At 41.1% G+C, this 23,993-nt stretch overlaps 1 protein-coding gene across 8 annotated transcripts in view; it reads right to left on the bottom strand.

Moving 5' to 3' along the window:
- Positions 1–23,993, bottom strand: part of Satb1 (SATB homeobox 1) — a 91,336-nt gene that overhangs the window by 26,589 nt on the left and 40,754 nt on the right. For all 8 annotated transcript variants that reach the window (XM_048455151.3, XM_048455232.3, XM_085679366.2 and 5 more), the window contains exons 6-9: positions 19,547–19,658; positions 16,767–17,221; positions 9,447–9,659; positions 2,245–2,400 (exon numbers count right to left, since the gene is read on the bottom strand). In XM_048455151.3, the coding sequence (XP_048311108.3) occupies positions 2,245–2,400; positions 9,447–9,659; positions 16,767–17,221; positions 19,547–19,658 (936 nt within the window). The remainder of the gene's footprint in view (positions 1–2,244; positions 2,401–9,446; positions 9,660–16,766; positions 17,222–19,546; positions 19,659–23,993) is intronic.

The following is a 23,993-nucleotide window of genomic DNA, read 5'->3' as shown; positions in this document are numbered from 1 at the left end:
CCTAAGGCCCCTGCACTCTGCATGTGTCTTTAAAGTGGGCAGTGTAACATCTAAACTGAGTAACCAAGAAAAATTATAAAATGTTGTCGGAAGTAGAAGACATTAGTGACTGGAATAGCCGTTCAAGGGAAGAGAGTCATATGGCCACTTGGCTGCAGCCTCTACGTGGCTCCCTGAAGTTTCTTCAGCCACTAATAGGAAGAGTAGAAGTCTGGGGTATTCTCGAGACACTGAGAGACGGGAGACGCTTAGAAGCCATTCACCATCATTGCAGAAATGTACACTTGAGGCAACAATGATTAAGACCCTTAAAAACACCACAGAACACCAAACAGACTCAAGTAGCCCAAGTGGTTCCTGACTCAGTAACTCAGCCCAAACGTGGGGAATCTCTAGTGTCACCTAAGCAAGAGTCAAGCCACAGGTGGCAGGCACTTAGCAGAAGGCAAATGGGAGGGGTAGAGGTAGCACATGCAGGTAAATGACAGGTGACAAGCAACATGAGACGCACGGAAAAGCTTTAATATTAATTTTTGTTTGTTTTGTTTCATGGCTGACCTGACTGTAATAATGTGCATCTAGCTCCTCCATTTTGGAGATTTGGAGAAAGTGCCTGGCCTTTGTAGAAAGACAGTTTATTATGTAATTGGACAGGCCAGGGTGGGGTGGGGGATGCAGGATCAGAAAGAAAGGCAAAATAATATGTATTTAAATAAGAGATCCTCATCATAATTAGACTAAGTAGTCAAAACAAGAATGTGCCGGGTGGGTGGGGTGGAGTGAGACAGGACATTTCTCTGTAAAGCGTAGTCTTGGCATGTAAATGAAGACATCTGAAGAAACACACAGGTTTGAAGCAGTTCTAACATTCTATCATAATTAGAAACATTTCAAGAGCCCTGTAATTTCCAATCAAAATTACAGTAATTTCCGATATGCAAGCCATGATTCATGACAGAATTTTACATTCCACGAGAGATGACGGTGGCCTGGTGCGTGACACGCTGGGTACAGCGCTAACATAAACAACTCCGTTTAATGTTTAAACAGTACTTGATGTTTAGAATCTCACAATAAAAGAAACATATTATTGTAGAAATTATCACTTTGACAGTGATTGAAGGGTAAGGCAGGCATGCGGCCTATAAAGCTATAATTTTTTACAGTCCACAGCTTGAGTTTAATCATTTTTATATAACATTTCCAAGATATCCCTTAAGTATTCATCCGGCCTACAACTTAAACAGGAGCAACATGTTTCCAAAGTAAAACCCCAATTAAGAACCATTATTAATGAAGACCGAGTAAAAGTTTAGGAAAAGCCAAAAAGTATTATGCTATAAATTTCATGTTGTGAGTACTCCCAGAATTGTAGATTCTATCACAAATCAACATCAATCAGGATGTTAAATAAAAGGTCATCTAACTGTTATGAAAATAGAACTGTGTAGTATTTCAAGTTACTAAAATCTTGCCCAAGCCCTTGTGTGCCTCTAAGTCCCACCACAGTGTTACCAAGTCCTTTTGTGAAGGGGAAGAGAACCTTGTATTCTAAGCTTCTAAATCCGATTCATGGCTCTGGTAAACGGCTAATAGACAATCGTGACTAAAGGGTGACTCTAGTAAACAGTTACCAACATAGCAGAGTCTTATTTAAACAAGAGATCTGGTAATGGGCTCTATGATCTAGCTATTGCTTTTAAGTTTGCTTTGAAGAGGTCTGGGACTTCCAGTTTAACTCTATGAAGTCATCACAGCTGGCCAAGTTTTCTGAGTGTAGTATAGTTCAATCTGTCTTCTGTACAACTACAGAAAAATGGGAATCACTAACATGCACGAGTGTCTGTGGTTGTTTTAAAAGCTCCTGCACCACGACAGGTAGACAGCGGCAAAGGAAGCTGTATGATTCTTTTAGACTAAAACTGAAGGGTATCTGAGGAATAATGAGACAATAATGTACATGTTTCTTATGAAGCAGCCTAATAAGCTGTACCCATGACAGTCCACTTCTGCAATCAATTATTAACCACCTCAGAGCCTCCCTGAGAAACTCTTGGTCTAGGAGCGGCGGCTGGGGGGCCACCACCGACATTCCAACACTACTGCTCAACAGAGTTCTCTATGCAGTACTGGAGGTTGCAACCTCCTGGTCATGCCAACCCACACTGAATACAGACATGTCTTTCATAGACTGTGCCACAGGCATGGCAGATCAACACTCTGATGCCTGATAGTGGTACTGACCTGGCTTTTTGTGGCAGCAACCTTTGCAAAGAGTGCTTGGGACACTTTAGCACGCTTCATTTCCTGCTGAATCTCGTCATAAATGGAAGCATTGATGTTCATAGTATTGTTCTCTGGTTTCCCATTCCTCTCAGTGGCAAGAGTTGCTGTTTTCACCTACAAAACATTTTGAACATGGCTGTCATTTTTCATTAGCCAAATTGATTCAAAGCTTCTCAGGCTGGGCATCCAAGCTGGGCACCGTGACTCCTTTTATGATCAAGGTGATCAACAGTGCGGTCATTCGACATTAGTTATTGCCCTGAGATCAGACTGCTTAAGTTAAGGACGTCACACTGTCACAGGTGATTGCATCTGTAATGTGAAGGCAACCGCCAGATGACAGGAACAATAATGCCATAAAGTAAGTTTTCTGGAAAAGAGAGGAGCTTCAAGGATTTGAAAACACTGAACTGTCTCCCAATTGCCTCCCATTTCAGTCCTAACAACGGAAATTCACGATTAGAACCATAATGCACGTGTTGTCTTCACTGGGTGCCCAGTGCTAATAGAGAGTTACCTCCCCGATAGCTGTTAGATACTATGGCCTTTCTCATTTCAGACGTTTTAAAAATGCCTTTATCTCTTATGTTTCATTTTAAAATCTTCCATAATAAAGCCATTTACAGAACTGCATATTTAAATCTTCTGTCCATCCATGAACAGGTAGAAAGCCTTTTGCTCAATTATTGGAAAGGCTGCTTGAATTTCGTATGTGATGTCCAAGCTGTTCTGTCTGGTTATGTCACCTTTTCCTAGCATTCTGCTATGGAACGACTTCTTTTGGACTTAAAGAACTAGACAAGAAGAAAATGTTTCTTAAAATGTAGTTACATTTCTGTTTATACAAAATATATCATTACAAGTCTATTCAAACTATATAATTAATCAAAAATTTGTACCAAGCCTTTGATAATGGAGGTAAGCAGGAATGGCTAAAAAAAAAATGTTCTCAACCAACAAAGACTGGGGTTTGGAAACCAAATCTCAGTCTTAAAATCTGATACTATCATTTTTATTTCCAATTTTAATTTTTATCATGCAGTTATATGAAACAGACTTAGAGATCTTATGAACAACAAGGTAAATTATTTTTCCTAGGAAACTGGCAAAAATGTAATTGAAAACTTAGTATGGATGCAGGGTCACGCTTCTCAGCCAAGGAAAATCAGGAGTTCACTGCTAGGGCCCTCCATGGAGACCACGGTTTCTCTAGAGAGCTATCATCTTGCAAATAAACTTTGAATAACAGAAAAATAAAGCATGTTAGAATAAGTGCACAGATAATACATGTCAAACTGTGGTATTCCATATTAACTAAACTCTCTTCCCAAAACCACACTGCATGAAAGTTAGCAGAGGCCGCTCCAGAAGATTAAGTTCCTGAAAGTAAATACAGGCCCCGTAAAGCGTACTTTTTGGAGTTCCAAGGGGAACTTCTAGTTGAAAGCAAAGTCGTTTTCACCTGAATTACCTCCTGAAGACACAGTACGACCCCTCCTCCATCCCAGCCCCAGCAGCAGAAGGAAAGCATCCTATGGTACAATGCTCAGAAGTGGCTAAAACCGTCACCTGTTCTCCGCGGGAGTGGCAAAGAGATCTCTGGGGCTCCTTTTCCAGCTTTGGGTCTATTCCAGCAAGGGGTACATTAAGATTGGAGGTCACTAGGAACCCACAGGGCTGTGAAGCCCTAATCTGCTAAACATCTCTTTAGGGGCAGAAGAGCCAACACATTATGATAAATGGCCTACAAAGTGATTTGGTGAGATTTGAAACTTTGCTCTGGGGTGGTCTCGCTCTGTGGCAGAGGGATAGATTTGATCACCCCACGGGGTCCCTTCTAATACCTATTTTTCTCACTGCTTAAATGAAGGAAAAAGCCATTTCAATTGCTTTGAAAATCGAATGTTATGGAAATGGAGGCCCCAAAGTCCTTCACATTAGAAGAAACAGTTCTATGGTAGCAAAGCACTTTAAAAAAAAAAAAAACTTGGAATTTCATCTGGTCATTCAATTTTCACTCTTTTGTAAAAGTTAAATTGGAGAGTTTAAGTTTCTGTGATTCTGTTTCTAAAATTTTTGTTAAGTTTTCTATAAAGCAATTACAACTTGAACCAAGAAGCAAGAATCCTAAATAACAAAAACCAACCAAATACTCATTTCCTCGTTGAGGTGGGGGTGGGGAGAAAAGCAGCATTAAAAGAAAAGAATGTGGAGAAAACGTCTAAAAACACACAGTTAGTGCCTGGCTGCATTACTCAGCCAAGAGGTATTTAACACAGCTCCTCATGCCGGCCCAGATAGGCATCTTATCAGAGATAAGCCATTCGAATTCTAGAACCACATTTTTTCCTAAACACAAGATATTGCTTAAGGGGAACTGACTTGGGCAACTTTTCAAAATATGAAAGCTGAATTTTTCCCCAGGTAAAAAATGGAAACAAAAATCTTTTCTACTCCACTCTACTAAGTACTATTTTTGCTTAGTACAAAAAAAATCTTCTTTAATCCTGGTTTAGCTTTTAATATTATATCATCCATTAAAATTCATAAAGTAGTTCATCCCAGGCAAAACAAACTACTCTTCACTCTTCCCCACAAATAGCACAGGAGGTGAAGTAAATGCAGTTGCAATCGGAATAGCTTTTATCAAGGTAGGCGCACTACTCCCTTATTACAGTGGCGCCAGGGAGCAGCCAGGAATGGGAGCTTCACCCCCTCCCACGTAGGGACAGGCTGCAGCACTGGGCTGCTTTTCCTTTCACTAAAGCTGTGCAGCAGAGCACACTTTTGACATGAAAATTCTGGTTTGCCTCTTCACCGATTGCTGAATGCATCACACTCTTGGGGTTATGAGACTAACACCCTTTGGTCTCAGTGAGTGAGTGAACTACCTGATGCCGGAGATGCTCCTGTAAGATGGGACTCTTACTACACAAACTTAAAGTGTTATGCTTTTTTAGGAATTATAAAAACAGAGACTAATATTTATTAGCTGGTTTATGTGTGAATGTGTATTAACCCTCCGAACCATAGCAGGTGTGATGACCTACCTTAAAACTGGAAACACTGTTATACAGAGGTTACGTAACTCGCCTCCTGCTCCAGGCTAAGCTCTGAACTTCAGTTCGCTGAAATCCGGACTTAGTCTCAAAGATCAGGGAGTTATGGAGCACATATTCTTCTGTGGGGTCTTGTTACTTAGAAAACTCCTTAGAGATCAAGACATGCTGGGCCTGCTTTCAGAAGCCCTTTGCTGAGCCTAGTTCACTTAGTTGTAAGGTTTAGAAGTTAATGGCCTTATAATAAATATAAAACATCTAATCCAAATTTATATTTCAAGGTATGCCTATTTCTCTTCTTAATAACTTTGTGGGCATATTTACGAGTGATGGACAGCAGTCCATATAACACTGCCGGCAGTGTCACGGTTTGGACATTTTAGACCTGTCTTTTTATCATAGGAACAATATTACCTTCCAGACCTAGACCTGAAAACATCTGACCCTTACAAGACAACCATTAAATGGGACAGTGTCCCCAAGAACGTTAATGTTTTCTCAGGAATCCACAAGTAATCATTCTTCTCATGTACCGAGTTCATGCCTATAACTGAACCCGAAGCCAAGATTTGCTGTGAAAAGACAGAACAATACAGGAATAATTATATATTTCTTATATGGACTTGGTACATTTTCTAATACATTCCTGAGAAACATCACACCTCACTTGAAAAGAAACTAAAGAGTTCCAGGAAGAGATACAAAAGAAGTTTAAGGGACTGTATAAATCACTCAAAAATCACAACTTGTCAAACGGTTCTTATAGAAGTTAAAACTGGAAAAGTAACTCTAGAAGTCAACATGCACTAAAAACACACAAATAGCACAAGACGACGACGAAGGTAGAGGGCTTAGTTTAGGCCGATCTGTCCTGAAGGACAAATCATCTCCAGGAAATAATCATTAAAATCTATTTATAAAAATCCCTGTATTAAAATCACTACACAACTTTGCACAACATAGCCAGAAAACAAATCTATAAGATAAACTAAGATGTATTTTCTTATTATGAAAGTTTTAAAAGTGAATTTTCTTTAAAAGACCTTAAGTATAATTATGCAAAGTCATTCCAAATAGATCATTTGTCAAACATTTAACCAGACAATAATCTCAAACATTCCTTCTAATCTAACAACACAAATTCCCATTTCTCTGACTTCCATCCTTTTCCTAAAAACTGTATTTTGATAAAGGAAAATGCAGCAAATTTAATTAGGATTCGGAAATATTAATTAAGATCTTTCACGCAGCTTTTTAGTTGTTCTCCTAGTAAAAGGTTAATATTAGGATTCAATGAACTAATGCACGCGAAGGTGCTCAGAACACTGAACCACTATCAACTATAAAGGTATTTTTCCCTTTTCAGTTACAGCATGGAACTTATGGAAATTTGCTTCTGACAGGTTTGGCCCGGCCCCAGCAGAGGCAATGGCCATTCATGGTTGTCTCTACTGGATTACTCAAGAGAGGTCTGCACTGGGGGCAGAGCACCATGGCTAGGTCAGCCTTGAGCTTGGGTGCTTCCTGTGTGTGGCTGGGCTATCTCCTGGGAAGGAATGTGTAGGACATCTTTCTGGAGAATATTCAAGAAAGTTCCATGTTAAAGATGACTTCAAATCTAAGTCCCTCAAAAGGTTAGCTCCTTGGTCTAGGATGCTATAAAATCTTCCCAAAATGTGAGCTACATGCTATAGGAGCTGAACAGATTCCTGTCTCCCAGGTTTAGAATTGTCTTTGGTGTCCCATGAGTCACCAAAGACCTCTCTTCTTTTCACCTCTGATGGGAGTTTTTTGCTTTTTCGTTTGTTTTTCTTTCTGTTTGTTTTCAGAAAGAATGAGAGTTCAAGCCTAAACCCAAGATTTGTCTAAAAAGAGGTTTCAAATCTCTATTTTACAGGAGATAAAATGAATGGTGATTTCACCAAGTGTTTTCTGGTGATATACAGGACTGAAGACACTTTTGCAGGCTGTCTCTCTGGTGTGTTTCACCTTCTCTTGCCACTCTAGCTACCTGGGGTAAGCATATGGACCTCTCTTGGGGGTTCCATTTTAACTTCAACTGTTGATTCAAAACAGTTCTAACTGTCCAAGCTTGACAACAATCTTTTCCCAATCTACTCACTTTGTAGTCAGATAAACAGGTCATATTTTAAAATTTAATGTGTTGCTTAAAGGGTAAAATGTAACCAATTGACAGCAAGCACTGTTCTAACACTGAGGAAAAATAAGACACACAGACACTCATCTCTGGATTTGGTTAGACAGTCAATAAAACCACACTAGGAGAAAACTGGAAGCATCTAAGCGAGGAGTTATAGCGCCTACCCACTTCATATGTTCACCACTGGTTCAACACTCTGACTACCAGCTTGGTTAGTCTTAATTCCCTTTGAGAACAAACAATACAGTGAAGGGTGTCTCAACCAGGAAACCTGAGACTCAGGATAAAGTAAATGACGTATGTTTTCTCTCCCCACATAGCACCGCATATGGTGCCTCTATAAATGCACACACAGGAAAGTACTGAATAGTATCTTCAGAGTGTACGGAAAGAAATATCACTAAAGAACTAATACAACCTTGGCTCAGAAAACACTCAATGAATAAGGATTAGTGTGATCATATTTAGAAAATAAAATTTCCCAAATTCTACAAAATGAAAGCTGTTTAAGCACTAAAGTAAATAACTGGGCACATTGAAAAAAGAAGATGGCCAGTGCTAAAAGTCATATTGATATTTTTAAAAGTATTCTAAACACCTCAAAAAAAAGAAAGGGTAAAGCCAGGCTAGTGCCCCCGGTGGACAATCACCATCTGGATGGTCACTATAAAAAAGTAAGGGTATGAACACTGAGAGTTTTAAACTTCTTTATATAATAACCTACACAAGTCATATACATATTTACAGAGTTCCTAAATCTGTATTTTAGGAAATACTACCAGTCAAACTCAGTAGCTGTGAGTAGGCAGGCGGATTACATATGAACATGGTGACCCTTCTCTCACAAAACAGTGCATCTTACCACAGTCTGACCTACAGATGTCAAGACAGACTGAGTTCCATTAAAAATGGATTTTAGAAATAATTTCCTTAGAATATTCTGTCAACAGTTTAAGAACCTCAATAAGTAGCTAGAGTGCGCATCTAGTCCTCATCTGCAGAATCCCGGTAACAGCTTCACTGCTCACCCCTGGATGGGCTTTTCCGACACCTCTACACTCTGAAATACATGGACTTTTTGTTAATTATTGAGGAAAAGAAATTATCAAAATCTGATTATGACATTATATTCCATGAAAACTCTGAATTTGTGTTCCATAATCAACTATTTAAACAATTTTGGAAGTTGATCCTTGTTGAACAGGTTTGTACCTGCCACAAACACGGAAGGAAATACATCTGCTTGTGGATTTGAACTGTCATCTACTGGTCTACACTGAAAGTTCCTTTCTTGACTTCTCGCAGTAGTTACAGGGAGTTGAGTTAGCACTGACTTTCAAACAGGAATGCACAATAAAGTTAGCTAGAAGGTAGACTCATTTTTCCTTCCTAAAATATGGAACATTTTGAAGAAAATAAAAATGTGCCCATTTCTGGGAATTTAGAGAGAAATCTTTATCAGTCCCATTTAAAGCTGCCTTCAAGAATTGTTTTAAACTTAATTATGAAAGATTACAAACGAGATGATATGTAATTGGTACCAGCTGCAGTCCGTATTGGAAAGCATAAATATAAATGAAATTATTTATTTTTTATTTACTATTCAAATGGCAGTCCTCAAACCAGTGATAGTAACCAGGCCTTATTATTTCTGTTCTGAGGTGAACAGAATACATCTGTAATAACAATAGTAGAGGTGGCTACGTCACTTCTTCAACCCTCAAAAACCCAAAGACTTGGAACAACACAAGGCAGTTTTTTTCTTCCCTTGTAATTAGGAGTGAACTGTTTCCCATCAAAATTAGTGATTTGGGATGAAATTCTCAAGAAAGTCTATGGAACTTTAAAAAATCTGTATCTATTCATCTAATTTCTTGCCAAGAGTAATCATTAACATTTTTCAGGACAGGAGAAGGAATCACGAGGAAGAGAAGGGGCACCTGGGGGGGACGGCTGGGCGGAGTGCTCAGCAGTGGGGCAGGACCCATGGCCGAGGCGGCATTCAAGCTCCTTTCCCTCTCATCCTGGTATATCCGGTCTCTTTCTGCTTCTGGCAACTGTAAGAAGTTCTGCATAGCCCGAAGGTTTACCAGCAGAGACTGGGATGCAGTCTTGGGGTCCTCTTCCTTTCGGAGGATTTCAGAAAGCAATCCCTGCAGGGGAAGAAAGACACAGGGTGAGCTTGCTCCTTGCTCTAGCCAGGGTATGGGAGTGTCCTATGCCCTGCCTTCTTCATGCCCTTTAGAAACTGAGCAGTCAGAGGCCTCGAGTCTCTATAGGAATATATTAGCTACAGCTGAAGTGGTAGAGAAGAGAGCCTCAATTGTATCCTTGATTTTATTAAGCATCTGCTTTACATATAGCAGAAACTGAAATGGCCTAATTGGTCTCCTTCCTTTGAGTAGCTTAACTTGCCATGAAATCTTTCCCAGAGAGATGGTGGGGGAAGTTAAGAATAAGTGAACTCTCCACAGCACAACAGCACTGAGCTGTGCCGTTCTCAAGCTGAGACAAAGGCCCAGGGCGACCTTCTCTAGAGGAGCAAGCCAAACGTGTGAAGAAGGAGCTGCAGCACAGCACTCAACGCCACTAAGACTTCTGTTTATAAAGACAATACTTTGTTATTCCTTAATGTTCAAATAATGAAGTGCCACAGTTGGCCATGTGAATGTGCTGTTTAGAGGAAATGGACAACCACAAGTGATTTTAGAAGGTTCTATACCATACCAGTAGGTAACAGGCTGAAAATTTTGAACGTCAGAAACCACAAAGCAATCCTGAAATACATAACCATTCTTCCACACTGTAAAATTCTGTCCCAGAATTTGACATATTGAAAAGAATATCATCAAATCACATGAAACCAAAGATCACTATTAATAACAGCAGAAACTCAGAAACTCCTAGGAACTTCTCTTCAGATGTTTCTCTTCCCTCAGCAATGAAGTAGTAAAATACCTTTCTTTTTCCTCTGGGAGAATCTGTTTATTAAATGGTTGATTCCCTCCTAATGCATTTGAACAGTATGAAGCAGACATAGAAGCAAAGGCTGCTCTGAGCACATAAGACTCAATAGCTGTGTCTTCGATTTCAAGTCCGTAGTAGTGTGTGGGACACCAGGACGCCCTGCTTCCTTTTTCTAGACACATCAGGAGCTCACGGTAGTCGCAATCAAGACTTCTGTATGACCTGACCTAACCCGTGGAAATGGTCAAACACGTGCATTTGAGAGAAGGCAAAACAGACTCGTCAAAGTTTTAGTATTTGGGGATTGTTATGGTTTCTTGGAAGTATAAACCTGATTTCTTCCAAATTTCTCAAGTCAGGGTGCACCATGTTGCCTGATATAGCATGTGGGTACAGACAGGATAAAAACACTGTCCCTGTCAAATAAATCATTTGATTTATAAGTTGATGTTTAAGGGGGAAAGAAACCTCCAACAAGCTCTGGGAAATTGAGTCAATCATAAGTAAATCATCTCTCAGCACGTCTATTGCAACCAAATCTGGACGTTCTATCTGAGTTTCACAAGAAATGTTATCTAAGAATTGAGGCCCTTGTCCTTATGCCATGATACTAACTAGTGCCTGCAACTGTCTACTGAGAGCAAGGTGTTCTGTCAGCTGAACTCAGATCCAAACAGGCCACTTAAGCCATTCAGCTTAGTTAACTTGTACCAGGCCAACTAATTAGACTCTTTCTGATGTGTCTTATAGAAATGAACACACTAATCACACACAAAGACTGTGCCATTGCTCCTGCAAAATATTCTATACTTAAAAAGCAAACAAACATACAAACAGCAGTAGCAGAACCTTGGAAGCCAGGCATAGGGACACGCCTGCAATCCTATCCCCCGAAGGCTGAAACAGCCACAACTACACAGTGACACTGTCTCAAAACATGAATAAATAAATAAAGGAAACAAATAAAAGATGTAGTTGGTAACGCAATATATAGCAATGGTATAGGGATGCATAAGCAGATGGGAGCATTGAGCGCAGGCAAAACGTCACAAACTCTTCCAGCGAAACAGGACATTTTTGTCACCTTAGTCCAATGCCTTATGCTGAAGCTGTTGATAAACACAAAGACAATTACGTGGCTATACACTACAGAAATAATAAAAAAATACATGAGAGTATGTTCTGGAGGTCACGATGAACTATGACTAACTTTACTACATAATCAAGCCCATGGGCCCTTCCAGGCAAGGCACTTGGGCCTTAGACATCATTGCCCGGTGCTCTGTAAAGCACCAGTCTGCAGGAGCCTACTAACTATTCAGTATATTAAAAAACAAATCAGGGCAAAAGATACCCTTTATATTTAGGTTTCTCCTATACCAGAGTACTTGAAATAAAATATCTAAATATCTCAAAAAAAAAAAAAAACCAAAGGAACACAGTCCAACTCTCTATTAAAAATGCTCCACAGCAGAGAACTACAGTGAGATGGAGAAAAAAAGGAAAGAAAGAAAGAAAAAAAACAAAACAAAACAGCCAGAAGCCCTTTCTTTCAGTCCTGCGAGCACAGCACTGAGGAGAAACCTGGTGTGAAGTAAGCACACCTTCCCATCCAAGCAAATGCGAGTGCTCCCTCTGCGGAGCCTTTCCAAATTCAGTCATCCCGTGGAGGATGCACGTCTCCTCCTGGACCGTCCCGATGCCCGGCAGTTCACAGAGCTACACAGCACTCAGCGCGCACAGTCCACAGGGTCAGAACTTTTTTTTTTTTTTTTTTTTTTGGCCCAGAGCTTTCAATGAGGGGAGTGCCCCCTGGTGGAATTGCCTGAAAATATTGTCAGAAACCATATGATTAGTGTGTTAATTTTAAAAATTACTTAAGAGTAATGTAGTAATGTACAAGAATCTGGACACAAATGACTACTGCTGGAGCCCGGACACTAGAGTGTATTTCTTGCCCTCTTCAGAGTGTTGAGCGGCTGATGAATTCAATATGGATATAGCTCCTTCCCCTATTTTATACAGGTCAAATATATGCAGCCAAGCCAGGGAAGGTCAAGGCCACTTGCATTATGTGCTCATGACTGACTAATACAGATATCACTACCAACAATCCACCATAGTAAAGGAACAGCACACAAAGGCCTGCAACCTCACAGAATTGGCTGAGGTTCTGAATTAAAGTGCAGCCATTTTGTGTGCCATGGGTGGCACACAAATAATCTTAACTTAATAATCTTAACTGGGCAAAATCATCAGTAACTTTGTTTCTAAAAAGAATTTAAAAACTTGTGAGTATGAAGGGAGTTCCCAACATGTCATGAATATCAATTTTCCTGGAAGTTAGAAGCTGTCCTTCCTTGGGACTTCACATCTCACAAATGATCAGATGTGTGTCGCACACAGAAAAACACACAATGACTCTGCACTGTCACGACTTAGTGGTAACTGAGAGCTCTGTTTTTTTTTCAATTAAAGAATTCATTTACTGATAAATTCCTAAACTGCTCTTTTTCACATTCCAACAAGAGTTATACAAGTTATTACAAGTAAAATTCATTAGTAATTGTAAAAGAAAGAAAAAAGCCTTCAATAAATATTATCAGCACTTCCAAAAACTCATTATGAATTCTCTAGAACAGCAGATAAGTAAAAGAGACGGCCGATCTGAACAAAGAGCCTGCCTGGCCTCCAGCTTGTCTCCTCTTTGAACATAATCACCGATTAAAAAAGATTTTATCAGCACCGTGGAACTTCAAAGCCCTCAGAAAGAAAAAAGAAAGTATTTGAGGAAACCTCTCTCCTAAAGAGAAACACAGAATATTCTCCAGGCTGCCTGTTTGGGGAGTTCCTGATCACATGTCCAGGTGAAAGACTATTTTCAAACTCCACCTGCTCGTGGACACATGCCAAGCAAGTTCTAAGTGGACACATTCATCTCTGTCCTGGTAGGCTCATCAAGGGCTGTCACGCCAGGTAATGGTACCTTTTTACCTTTTAGTCAATACTGTTACAGATAGTGGACTTTTCTTAAATTACACTGAAGAATTATAGGAACACAGTAGCGATTTTTGTTATACTAAGCAGGAGAATCTATCTCCACCACATAATTCACAGAACTCAAATTCAATAAAACATTATATGATGGTCCATTACTGCTTTCAGTTTTGAATAATCCATCTTCATTCTTTATTTTACTGGAAAATAAAATGTGCCAAAGACAGGAGGGAGAAGGAAGAGGGAGAAGCCACTGAGCAGGATCAGAGCTGAACTCTGGGTTTTTAAGATGACAGTATCCCAGAGAGGTGAACTGAAAGTGTAAGCACAGAAGCCCTGGCAGTCACCTCCGGGCACAGCTTCCATTAAAAAGACATCAGCAGATCTACGTGGATGAACGGCATGTGCTAAGAGCTACTATCTTCAGTATCAAGTAAATAACACGACCATCATTCAGAACGGGAAAATTCTCTAAAACAAGTAATTTTATAAATTCTGCCATAAATTTTCAGAAATGGTAGACTTTTTTATCGTCTATGTTGACAGTCTTGAAAGGATGATCGTTTAATTTGGGAAGCCCTTTTAAGATGATGAGGGGATTCTCGTGGGTTAAAACAGGAAATCCACTGCTTAAAGTTACTCAGAGCTGTCAATGATGGAAATGATTCTCCGTTCCTAACCGTGCCACCTATCACGCCAACGCTTTGCCATAGTCTGCACAGGGACAGGGCGCAGTCTCTCCTCTACCCAAGCAGAACTGTGCCTTTCGTGCACACGCTTGACAGCAATGTCTGAACCGGGCTGGCAGCGCTCACTGAAAGAGGCGCACCCCGAGCTGTGCGCTGTGGCTGCAGAGCTCTCGGCTACATATGCATCAGCATGTGTATTTCCGTACTCCACACTCACACCCACTCTCACTCCGCACCTGCTTTTATTGAAATGCATACACTCTGAAATAAACACACTACATGCATTCATATGAATGTATAATCACTGAACTAAATGCAGCTGCGTGGGGGCGCTTGTATGTGATTTTTAAGTATGACCACTAAAAAAATACATACATGCGTTAGTGTGCAAAAGCTGGCTCTCAATGAACATCTAAATATCCACACGAAACAACCTATACTTAAATAAATAAATGAATAAATAGGCGGTTCTAAACGAGGTCCAATATCTCCCACTGAGAAATACCAATTCCTATTACATAAAGGGTTAAACCTGTTTATCAACAAATATTTTGGGATAGTGATTTTCTTTCTCCAAATTTCCCATTTAAGAAGTGGTACCTGGGTGAAAGTATGCCATGTTTCAATGCTCAGAAAACAAACTCACTGATCCCCATGTGAGCCACAGAGAACCGCCTTTTTAAAGACACTAATTCATGGAGAAATTCACCACTGACTGTAATAAAACCTACAGATAACCACAAAGGCTCTGTGTGAGAACCAAGGACAGACAGTGGGCATCTCCCAGTTGCAGTGAGGAAGCACGCAGCCCTCCCTTCATTCTTCACACTCACAGAACACACAGCCTTGTGCTTTAGCACACAACCATTTGTTCACTTTTTCAAGGGCTTATCGGTAAATCTATAATCTGTGTCTGTGTCAGTGTGGTCTTTGTCTGAAGGCTTTAATTGAATTCAACAAACATTACCCGACTCTTACGTCGAGCCCCAGCTTTTGGCCCAGGACTAAGCATTACTAGTAATTACTGTATTTACAAGTCAGAATTTCTAGAGGGTGGCCTTTGATTCACTGATTTTTTTTATTATTATTGGTCCCAACTGAACTAAATGGTCATATTAAATTTGCTAGCTAATAATGAACAGTTTTAAAGCTGTACAGACATGGACTTCTTGAAAATACCAAGTTTTAACCTAAGACAATCGAGTGTAAGAATCACTCTTTTAAAACCAGAACAAGAGCGAAGAGAAAAGAAGGTGGAGATCCTGAAAACAAGCTCTGTGAGATCCACCAGGTCTGACCCTCAGTCTAGCCAGGGCCAGCCAAACACAAGTCATAGCTGGCACTCTCCCAGGCTCAGCGACTTTGCCAACAAGGAATAACACTAAATTATTTTTGTACCAGAATTTTATTCCTATGATCATGTAATAAACAAATTGAGTCAGGCAAAGGGGGGGGTGAATAAACAAGAATGTAAAGACAAGAAAACTGAAAAGACATTATTGTCTCAAAGCTAAACGTTCTTCATATTTTAGTGTGTCTTGGCTAAAAGTAAGCACCACATACATTATATTAGTCTCTAAACAAAACAAAGAAAAACTTGTAAATACTAAAGATACTATCCTTGCAGAGAAGATTGTGTCTCACAGAAATTCGCCCAGGAGGTAAATGATGTAACCTGGGGCATTTGTAGACCTCAACGAGAAGTCTAAATTGAATATTCAACTAATGCTTCCAGACCAACCCAGCACAAGGTCTGTTATACAGAGAGTAGTGAAATGCCACCAAGCCACACCCATTCCCCCCACTGTAGATGCCTAATGATCTATAGTGTGATAAGAGATTTTTATGGCACTCAAATATTTACTTTCTGAACTTACAACAAACAAACACAAAACCCCTGCTTTCTCTGGTGTGAAGTGAAGTCTGTGAAAATTATGTGGGACTCTGGCAAAGGGCAGCAGAAGGAGAGAATCTTAGAAGTGTGGTCAAGCCATACAATGTATACACAAAGGGTCATAAAAAAACATATTTTGGCTGGGCAGCAGTGGTAGTGGCCCATGCCTTTAATCCCAGCACTAGGGAGGCAGAGGCAGGAGAATCTCTATGAATTCAAGGCCAGCCTGGTCTACAGAGCAAGTTCTAGGACAGCCAGGGATACACAGAGAAACCCTGTCTCAAACAAAACAAAACAAAAAAAGGAAGGACAGACAGAAAAAAAGCAGACAGACTACACTTTGTAAAAGGCATATAGCTCTACTACAAAAATGGGGGAAACCAAAGGAGGCGGTGTGGAGAACAGAAGCAAATCACAGAGGAAGGCAAGCTAAGAAATGTCTGCAGAATTAAATTAAACCATTATTAAGCTGCACAGTATCAAAAGAGGTTGAAGAACTTCAACAAAACACAGTAATATATTTAAGTTTGGTACGAACAGAAACACGGAAAAAGACCTAGGCTAGACACTTCACCTTCTGTCACTACCAGCTGCCATTCCAAGAGCACAGGCAATGCCAGTGTGTGCGCTGGAGGTGAACGCAGAGGAGAACCTGAGCACGGATGCAAAGGAAGGAGGAGGGAAGGAAGAGGAGGAGGCAGAACAACACTGACCTGAGTTCTGTTAAAAGCCACGCGTGCAAACACTGCCTGGGAGATCCCCGCTCGTTTCAGCTCATCCCGCACCCACTGGTAGATTTCTGAAGAGACCTCCGTGTTCGTTGAAACCTGCTGCTCCAAAGGCTTATTCATGGACCTACTGACAGGGGGAGGGTGGTTCAGGTACTGCTGGTTTAAGGACTGCTGGGCTAGGAGTCTGTTCACGGCATACTGCTGGTTAAGCAGCTGGGCCATCACTAGCTGTTGGTTGACCAGCTGAGGACTGATAGGCGTTGACACAAGCCCAGGGTGCAGGTTCGGAAGAGGGGTCCGGACAGAGGGCTGGCTGCCATGGGAGAGCTGTGCAGGAGATGGCGGCTGCTCAGCTGTGTTCCCTGGGACCGGCTGCTGGCCAAAGTTGACATGGTTGGTGCCTTGCTGGGACAGTTCAGACAGACTATCCATTTCAACTAAAGTGGACAAAAAGGAAAGTCAAGTTCAGACAGCAATGAAGAAAATTTCTAATCACTTCTTAATAAAAGAAATATAAAGAAATCAGCAAGCAAAGAACACACTGAGGAGTAATGATGCCAAGATAATTTCAGGACACCACTTTCTGGGCCACCGTTTTCCTCTCCAGACAATTCGATAATCTTAGTGCAGAACAACACTCCCTCTGTTGTTTTAAAATACACCTTAGAGTTAACGCAGTGGTTCTCAACCTGTGGGTCAAGATCTCCTTGGCAAACCTTTATCACCAAAATTATTTATGATTCATAACAGTAGCAAAATTACAGTTATGAAGTAGCAACAAAAATAATTTATGGTTGGGGATCACCACAATATGAGGAACTATATTAAAGGGTCGAAGTATTAGGAAGGTTGAGAACCACTGATTTAAGACATAAAATTTACTATAAATACATTTTTAATGTTTGCTTTGGAATCAAACTATTACTGGTTCTTAGTCATGAGCACTAGAAGGCTCATAACTAGCGGCTATTTCTTTTAAGATGGCCTCAAAAACACTGCCTGCTTAATGGCAACAAGAAACCATGAGCTAAACTAAAAGCAAATAACTAAACCATGACTAAGAAACAACTAGAGAAAAAATTGCAAATACTTCCGTATTCTATTAACTCTAGCAATCCAGGCAAAAGAAGGAAGTAGTCTACAGAACAAAGGCATAAAAAGGTGGCTGTCACTCTTGGCATCACTGGAGTTTGTTTCATTTAGGTCCAATCATGGACACATAAGGATTTCAGCAAATACTTCTCAGGATAAAGCAAAGACGTAGAGTAGAGCAAGCCAGCATATCCAGTGTGGCTAAGGCTCCAATGCTTTTCATAGAAGTGTGGTTCTCACCAGCTGCTAAGAACGGGGCAGAGAGCTGTCCTAGGACAATGGTGAGGCTGTCACAATTCTTCAATTTATTTCCACCTACCCAGAATGAATGTTTCTCCCTTGGCTAGAACACTTGTGTGGATTGGCTGAGAGTCAGCTCTAAGTGTGTCAAATGCTGCATTGCTGCACAGGAGGGCCTAGAGGGAACTGTGTGACAGAAACAGGTAAGCCTTTTCAACCATCCACACTTCTCATGGACAGGCTCGACTTGGATTTTAGTCACTATTTCTTTTCATTAAATATGCAGATTTTATAATCAAAAGGACTGGTCATATTCCTATACCCCATGATATGTGCAGACTCTAACTAAGAATGGGAAGAAACCTTCAATTTCTACTAGTGATATCAGCCCAAGTGGGCCATTCACATGGAATAGTAATTCAAGCAATTATTCCCAACTTGATGCATTGTCTTCATTACAGCCCTAAGCTATAAAAGCAAAGAATCTGTTTCGGTAGACGGATGGCCTTTCTTCAAATATTAAAAGCAAAAACATGCTCAAAATTCGGGTTTCTTGTCTCTAAGTCTTTAGGAAAAGTTATTACTGTTGTTACTATTAAATGAATAGAATGGTGATAAACAAAGATTTACAATAGGGCATATGGTTTTGTATACGAAACACTCCATTCCTGTTTAATTTCAAGATGTAGTATGTATTATGAAAGAAGGTACATTCACCTTAGCCACAGTGGTTACTCCCATGAGCACTAACTGATTCACGAAGAGAAAGTGCCAGTCTCCCACCGCTCAGCCACAGCAACTGTGACCGTTGTTTTCCACCCTGGCTCATCTTGATGTATGTCTTGTGTAACAAATGCTGACCTAACGCAGCATGCTCAGAGGGGGCGCTACACTGGAACTGAAAGTGCCTACCTGTGGGGTCTGGAGCCATAAAAACCACTCCAGCTCAATGGTAAAAACCAAAGAGTGTTTAGTGAGTCAATGACAGTTGAATCCTGTTTAAAAGCTGGCGTGAAAACAGCCCCTTTCTCTTTTTTGCAAACAAAAGCAAAAATCCTTAAAGCATGATTATCTCTGTGAGAAATCACAGCTGATATTAGTTATTCAAGGCCTGGTTAGGGCTTCACTGAGATGTTACAAAATGACAGCTCTCCTCCTCGCGCCTCGATTTCCTGCATGTCTGACAACCAAGTCAGTGTGGCTGATTTAAACACAAACATTTATTGAATTTAATTATCTCATTATACTCATACCCACTCCCCCACCCCCAAAGAAACATCCTAAATTGATCTCTAATTGGGCAATCAAAAGATCTGGCTTTCGATGTGACTTTGATAAACCCCCAAATGACATGCAATGGTATGCTGGTATGCTGCCACGGTAAGGGGATGGGCGTTTTCCTTTTTTTATTTATTTATTTTTTTGCTTACCCATCATATCCTTTGTCTTCTTGAAATGTTTGTACCACCTTCCAAATTCTTGACATTTTGCTGCCGAGACATTTGCATAGTACGTGCTGTTCACAATGGAGGAGATCATACTCTGTGTAGAGAGGGAAGGACATGTATAATACAGCATGGCACAAGGTGGGCACCACAACCTCAGCTGTGGGAAGCTGTACCTGCTTTCAGTCCTTCTAAACCAACTGGAACCAAAGCTTCAGGTTCTTATATTCCATTAAGTAGATTATCAAATGCTGTTTAAGTAGCAAGCAGCAGCCTACACACCAGCACTTGTTACCCATCCTTCATCCACACCACCCGTTCCTCATCCCAGTCAGATGATGCCAGGACTGACATTTAGAAAGGTAGGGTATTTTGTAGCACGGTGACTGAACCTGACATGTTCGTGAGCCACGGACAATGCTTGGAAGCTGGAAGCTTGTCTGAAATGCAGGCCAGGGCCTGAGCTCTGCCCGGCCTCAGTAACACCTGCCTCTCTCTAACACCCCTCAGCACAGTCAGGCACAATCGAGCAGGAGAAATCATTTTTTTACTTTCATGTTCACTGTATGGATCTCAGCTGCTGGTGTGTTAACAGTGCTCAGAGGTCACACTGAAGAGGCAAACTATCTCAAGAGCCTTTCTCAGAAGACGAGTATCTTCAGAGTTGATTGCTGGCTTTATCTAGTAAAGCTTGAGTTGTGAATTTTAAATGACCAGAAAATGTTTAAATATATATATTTCGTGCTAATTAACATTTTAAGAGCCCCATTCACAAAAAGAAGAGAGAAAGAAAAAGAAAGAAATGTCTCTTTGCCATTTTTCTCTTAAAAAAAAAAGTGTGAAGAGCTGGGCATGGTGATGTCTGCCTTCAGGAAGGCAGAGCAGGCAGAGCTGTGAGTCCTCGGACAGCCCAGCTCACACTACACAGTGAGACCCTGACTCAAACAAAAAGGCAGGGACGGTAGTCGGCCTTCTAATAAGTAAAAATGGAGACAATGATGTTAATGTACCACTAAGGTTTAAAATAAAAAAATACACAATCACATTTCCAAAATACAAAAGCCTATTTTCCCAGATAATTTTGGTTACAGTAATTGCTGTCACTTAATTCCTGGTTCACCCACAGTTTCTAGTAGCTAAACTAACTCTCTATTGAGTCTTAGGAATGAGACTGAAGCACCAAGCCTCCGGGTCCTGGGAGTAGAAACCTAAGAGCTTAAATTTCAGACCTGGTTGGCCTACAGAGAAACAGCTTACAGAAGGCTCCATTGTTGGGAGGGAACGAATAACCAGAAAAGCCAGTTTGGGGACAGTTTTATATCATTATCTTCTTTAAGCTACTTCAAATGTAAAGCTCTTTGGGCTATTATTAACTCTGACATCCATCATCACGTTAACTTAGTAGCACACACATTCCTGTAATGTGTAAGTTTGGGGGTCCTCTAAAGAAGTGGGAGCAATGCACAGGCTAGAGTTGCATTATTTATGTAAAATCCAATGAGGCACCATGATAGCTTTCTCTCCCCACACTTTCTACTTTATCGTCACTTTTACATTTTACTTCTCTAAAAAGACATTCTTAATCTGCTCGTGAAGCCCTGCCATTAATCCAATCACTTGCAGTTCCCCTAAGAGCCTCCCCCAGTCCACTGTGCAAAGACACTTAGCAAGTTGCCAAACCCGAGCCAGAGGACGACTACCTGACAGTGAGCAATCCGCCGGCTTCCATCTCCCTTACTCTCCCGTAATAATGGATCAATGTTAGCGTCTAATAAAATGACTGAGATCACTGATAGATAAGAGTGACTGCGGACGGTGACAGCTCGTGGTCTTCCACCCTGGCCCGACTTCTACCTAAACACCCCGACACTTTCCTACGTTAACAGAGCACAGCATGGAAGGGCGCATATTTAGAAATAAATACACAGGCTTCCTAAATTCTGTAGAGGTTTTCAATAAATATCCAGTCCACTTTGTCCCCTTAGTTCTATACATTACATTAGTTTGTTGCTGTACTGGCTGTTATGAAGGACACAAAGAGGGGTCAGACATAGTCTGTCTAATAAGTTTGTCACCTATTAGGAAGTAGGAGATGTAGTAGATTGATTCAATATAATGTGACTCTCTGCAGCAATGGTGGGGAGAAAAGGGAGAATGCATAGTGTGAGGGAAATACATTCTGAAATACTTTAATAAAGTTCAAGCTCATATGCAAAGTGCTATGCAGTTCATTACTATCCATATGTGGAAAATAGCATCCATATGTGCCCCGTCATCAAAGCTTCCACTGCCCCCGCTTAGCCCTAATCTCTAGTGAGCATTCTAGTCCTAAGGTGATTTTACCGTTTGGCAGAGGACCCTCTGTTCCCCCTTCACTTCCTTACTCCATCAGTGGGCTTTTATTATTGGTAATGCAGATCTGTCAAAGATGCTTTCAGTGGGGCCAGTGTGATGACAGAGCAGCAAGATGTCTGCTGAGTCTGAGACAGTAGAGAAGTGACGCCTAGACATTGCCCTGAACTCCTCACACCCTGATACACAAACATGTGTGCACACACGCACACACACACATGTACAAACACCGAAGAATTAGGATGTTGTAAATAGCAGATACGATTTTCAAAATGACGTCTCTGTGTAGACGTGGGTATGTGAAAACCAGATTTCTTTCCTAAGCCACCATATTTTCAGTCTCTCACTAAATCTAGAGCTCAAGGATTCAGCTGACTAGCTGGCCAATTAGCCACAGGGGTTCTCCTGTTCCTGTTCTTAGTACTGGAGTCACAAGCTGCTAGGCCAGGCTCTTTATGTATGTGCTGGGAATCCATGTCAAGTCTTCATGCATGTGCACCATGCACATCACCTACTGAGACATCTGTCCCCACAGAAATGTTCCTAGGAAAATTGAAGGATGCACTAATTAAATGTGGTAAAAAGTCAAGGGACAAGGGTAAACAGTTTTTGTTTTTGTTCAACCTCTCAGCTCAGTGAAGCTGGGGTGCATTTCATAGCAAGTATCAGTAAGACAGACTCAACCCTTCACCCCTGGACATAGTCCCATGGCTCCTCCATTCTGCCTAGGAGCTGTTCATCCTTCAGGCTCTATGGCTCCGAATCTGCCAGGCCTTCCCACCTTCCCGAATCAAAGCAGGCTGAGCCACAGCAACTAGCACTTCCTACACTGGGCATTTCTTCTAGACTTATCTCAAAACAGCCTGGATGCTCAGCACAAGGCTGAACACACGTAGGGATGGGAGAAGGCCAAACACTAAGCCACTTCTTTGGATCACTGGAACGTCCTCCTCTTTGACCCTCCAACGTCAAAGGCAACAGCATTATTGTCAAGTCAACTTCTAAGCCCAATCTCTTAGCTACAAGCGCCTTTCTTCAATAATTTGCAAGAGATCCCCCTCCAGGTTTTTCAAGCCCACCCCCAGATGTCCCCAAAGAGGCTGCTGGTGGTTGCTGCTCTGCTCCCTTGGTGTCTACTTATATGAGCACTTTCAAATACACAATTTCTGTGTAAGTTTTCAGTGGCCAGTAGTGTCAAAACATCAACATTCGGGGAGTCAATTAATCCAACTGACTAAATTCTGATGCTAGAAATTCCGAGTTCAAATGTTGCTGCAGGGCACACCAACTAAAACACGGACAGAGGATCCCAGTGTGGGGAGATACAATTTAAAAGTTGGCAGAAATTGGCTGTGGGTCTCCTAACCCCTGTGTGACACGATATTCTCATCCGAGGAGCCAAGTTGTAAGCTTTCCTAAGATCCACAGAGTACATGTCTGCTCCCTATGAGGAGCTTGGCTCTTCCCGAGTCTGCTGAAGTTCCGATCTGTAAGGATGCCATCTTCCCAGAAACCCCAGCCCTCTAGAAGGATACCATCTGCCACGGGCTGAGCCTCCTTTTCAGCCAAATACATTATTTATAACCTTTCTAATTGTGAAAAGGTAAGGGTGGAATTTTTCTAAAGCCTGACTTACATATTGTTGGAACATTCTGAACCTTTGCTCGAAAATCTGCAGGTCTCTCAATGTGAAAAACAGAAAAACACAAGGAACTGGTTGAAGTTACATAATTTTCCCAAATGTTATCTTCCAAACCCCTGCTAGGGAGTCACACACACTGCAGTATATATCTATAATACACTGGAAAATGAAGGAAGGTGGCCTGACTGTTCCGCTTGGCCATCTTAGTGGCCAAGGGGACTTGTTTGGGAGAAGAGAAGCCTTCTCAAGGACAAGATTATCAACCGGGAAGGGGCTGCAATCTGATTACCCTTAAAACTGCTTTGTTGTGCCTTTAACAACCCCCCTCAAAGAAAAAAAAACACCCCAAAACAATGCTAATCAGGTTATTCAATCATTTAAACCAAAACTGTTCATGCTTTTCTGCCAAATCAACCAACCACAGCAAAATCTGTTATC

This window comes from Myodes glareolus, chromosome 18 (assembly GCF_982192425.1).
Source record: "Myodes glareolus chromosome 18, mMyoGla1.1, whole genome shotgun sequence".
Lineage (NCBI taxonomy): Eukaryota > Metazoa > Chordata > Mammalia > Rodentia > Cricetidae > Myodes > Myodes glareolus.
The sequence above is the reverse complement of the archived record's forward strand: the minus strand, read 5'-3'. Positions and strand labels throughout refer to the sequence as shown.